The following is a 2,500-nucleotide window of genomic DNA, read 5'->3' as shown; positions in this document are numbered from 1 at the left end:
CACGAACCGGCTGGACTCCATCGACCCAGCGCTACGGCGGCCCGGACGCTTCGACAGAGAGTTCCTGTTCGGACTGCCGGACAGAGAGGTTTATTTACTGAATCCAGAGAGCTGAAGTCATGTGACATATCGTCTCTGCGTCGACTCGTCTTCATCATGTTTTTGTTTCTGATTCAGTCTCGTAAAGAGATTCTGAAGATCCACACCATGAGGTGGAAACCTCCTCCGTCTGAAGACTTCCTCCATGAACTGGCTGAGAAATGTGTCGGTGAGAGACTCAGCATGGCAGCACACGTTCTGCACACGTTCAGCACACGTTCTGCACACGTTCTGCACACGTTCAGCACACGTTCAGCACACGTTCTGCACACGTTCTGCACACGTTCAGCACACGTTCAGCACACGTTCTGCACACGTTCTGCACACGTTCAGCACACGTTCAGCACACGTTCTGCACACGTTCAGCACACGTTCAGCACACGTTCTGCACACGTTCTGCACACGTTCTGCACACGTTCTGCACACGTTCAGCACACGTTCTGCACACGTTCTGCACACGTTCTGCACACGTTCAGCACACGTTCTGCACACGTTCTGCACACGTTCAGCACACGTTCTGCACACGTTCTGCACACGTTCTGCACACGTTCTGCACACGTTCAGCACACGTTCTGCACACGTTCTGCACACGTTCTGCACACGTTCAGCACACGTTCTGCACACGTTCTGCACACGTTCTGCACACGTTCTGCACACGTTCAGCACACGTTCTGCACGTTCTCACACAGAGAACTGTCCTGTGTTCAAACCGTCAAGTGGTCAGTTTGTCTTCAAAATGTTGTTTTAGATCTGACCCAACAAAACAACAGTTAGGGCGCCGGATAGACTGGAGGTCACGTGGCGTGCAGAAACACTTCCTGTCTCTGTTCAGCTGACAGAACAGAGGACGACGGCCTGCTGCTGCGCTCTCCTCATTCAAACTATTTAAAAAAAACAGAAAGATGGACACGTAATGTCTGAGACATGAATCTGGAGTCTGACGTAAATCAAACAGCAGCTTTAAAGAATCGTCCTCTGAAAGACGAAGGTCACTGCTCCCTCTCCCCCTCTCTGATAGGTTACTGCGGCGCTGACATCAGAGCGGTGTGCACAGAGGCGGCGCTCTGTGCCTTGAGGCGGCGCTACCCTCAGATCTACAGCACCTCCCAGAAGCTCCTGCTGGACGTCTCCTCCATCGCCGTCAGCAGCGGCGACTTCATGTCGGCCATGAGGAAGATGACGCCGGCCTCCCACCGCCTCGCCGCTTCGCCAGCCAAACCCCTGTCAGCCGTGGTTCAGCCGCTGCTGAGCGCCGCCCTGCAGGTCATTCTGGAGGCTGTGCAGAGGCTGTTTCCTCACGCCGAGCAGGGGATGAAGAGGAAGAGGGAGCCAGGTGAGTCCCAGACGCCGCTTCAGTCCGGACTGACGGCTGTGGCTCAGTGGGAGAGTCGGTCGTCTCTCAAACTGAAGGTCAGGGGTTTGATTGCACTCGTCTCCATGACAACAGCTGCTGTATGACCCACGCGGCTCCGTTACTTTTTCCTGCATGTTTTTTATACGAGACGCAGCGAGGACGACAAAGGTACAAAACACGGTCCACGCGGGGAATATCAGACGCTCAGAGCGGCCGCACGATAAAGGCCGAGCGCTCGTACATAAGAGGCCGGGCGCTTTGTTTACTCAGCAGCCTGTCAGTGAGAGGATGAGTAGACCTGCAGGGGGAAAGGATGCATAAGCTGAAGTCCATTTATTGTTTACTTTTAACTTCATCACTCTTTTTTTTTTGTGCGTCAGATCTGACATCTGGCGTCCTCGACGACGGCCTGATGTGTGGGAATGACGCGAGCTCCAGCACGTCCAGCATCTCCACGCCGTCCACCTCCAACAACTCAAAGTTCCTGCACTTTGCCCGGTGAGTCGATCAAACTGTCTCACAGAAGCTGCGACCTCTGATCTCTGAATCAGAACAATCCTGTCAGCTATAAATATAAATACAGAAACCATATTCCGCTCCTCTCCTGGTTTTATCACCTGCAGGAGCGCCGTCAGACACCCGACGTCACACCGCCCCCGGATGCTGCTGGCGGGTCGTCCCGGCGCCGGTCAGACCTCCCACCTGGCTCCTGCGGTCCTGCACGCTTTGGAGCGTTTCAGCGTGCACAGCCTGGACTCTGCCGTGCTGTTTGGAGCGAGCGGCACCTCCCCGGAGGAGGCGTGCGCTCAGGTGAGTCCTCGCGCTCCAGCAGGTTACAGGAGGGGGCGTTTGCAATCTCTCCGAGCACACTGTCAGTGAAAGACTCGTTACGCTGTGACATCACTTCCTGCAGAGCGTCTGGACTCCACACAGGAACACGAGGCAGCAGTGAATCTTCTGTTCAAAACAATCATCTCTCATATTAACCCCCAAATATTCAGCTGGCCTGAAGATGTGATAAATGAGAGGAACCAGCAGGGGGCAGAT

The 2,500-nt window shown here is 54.6% G+C and overlaps 1 protein-coding gene across 2 annotated transcripts in view; it reads left to right on the top strand.

Moving 5' to 3' along the window:
- The window catches only part of LOC306839059 (ATPase family AAA domain-containing protein 2-like), a 17,190-nt gene that overhangs the window by 6,617 nt on the left and 8,073 nt on the right, over positions 1–2,500 (top strand). For both annotated transcript variants that reach the window (XM_079367535.1, XM_079367536.1), the window contains exons 14-18: positions 1–88; positions 178–268; positions 1,118–1,432; positions 1,834–1,951; positions 2,077–2,263. The exon at positions 1–88 is cut by the window's left edge and continues 72 nt beyond it. In XM_079367535.1, the coding sequence (XP_079223661.1) occupies positions 1–88; positions 178–268; positions 1,118–1,432; positions 1,834–1,951; positions 2,077–2,263 (799 nt within the window). The remainder of the gene's footprint in view (positions 89–177; positions 269–1,117; positions 1,433–1,833; positions 1,952–2,076; positions 2,264–2,500) is intronic.

This window comes from Symphodus melops (assembly GCF_947650265.1).
Source record: "Symphodus melops genome assembly, chromosome: 18".
NCBI lineage: Eukaryota > Metazoa > Chordata > Actinopteri > Labriformes > Labridae > Symphodus > Symphodus melops.
This window is presented reverse-complemented; position numbering and strand designations above follow the sequence as displayed.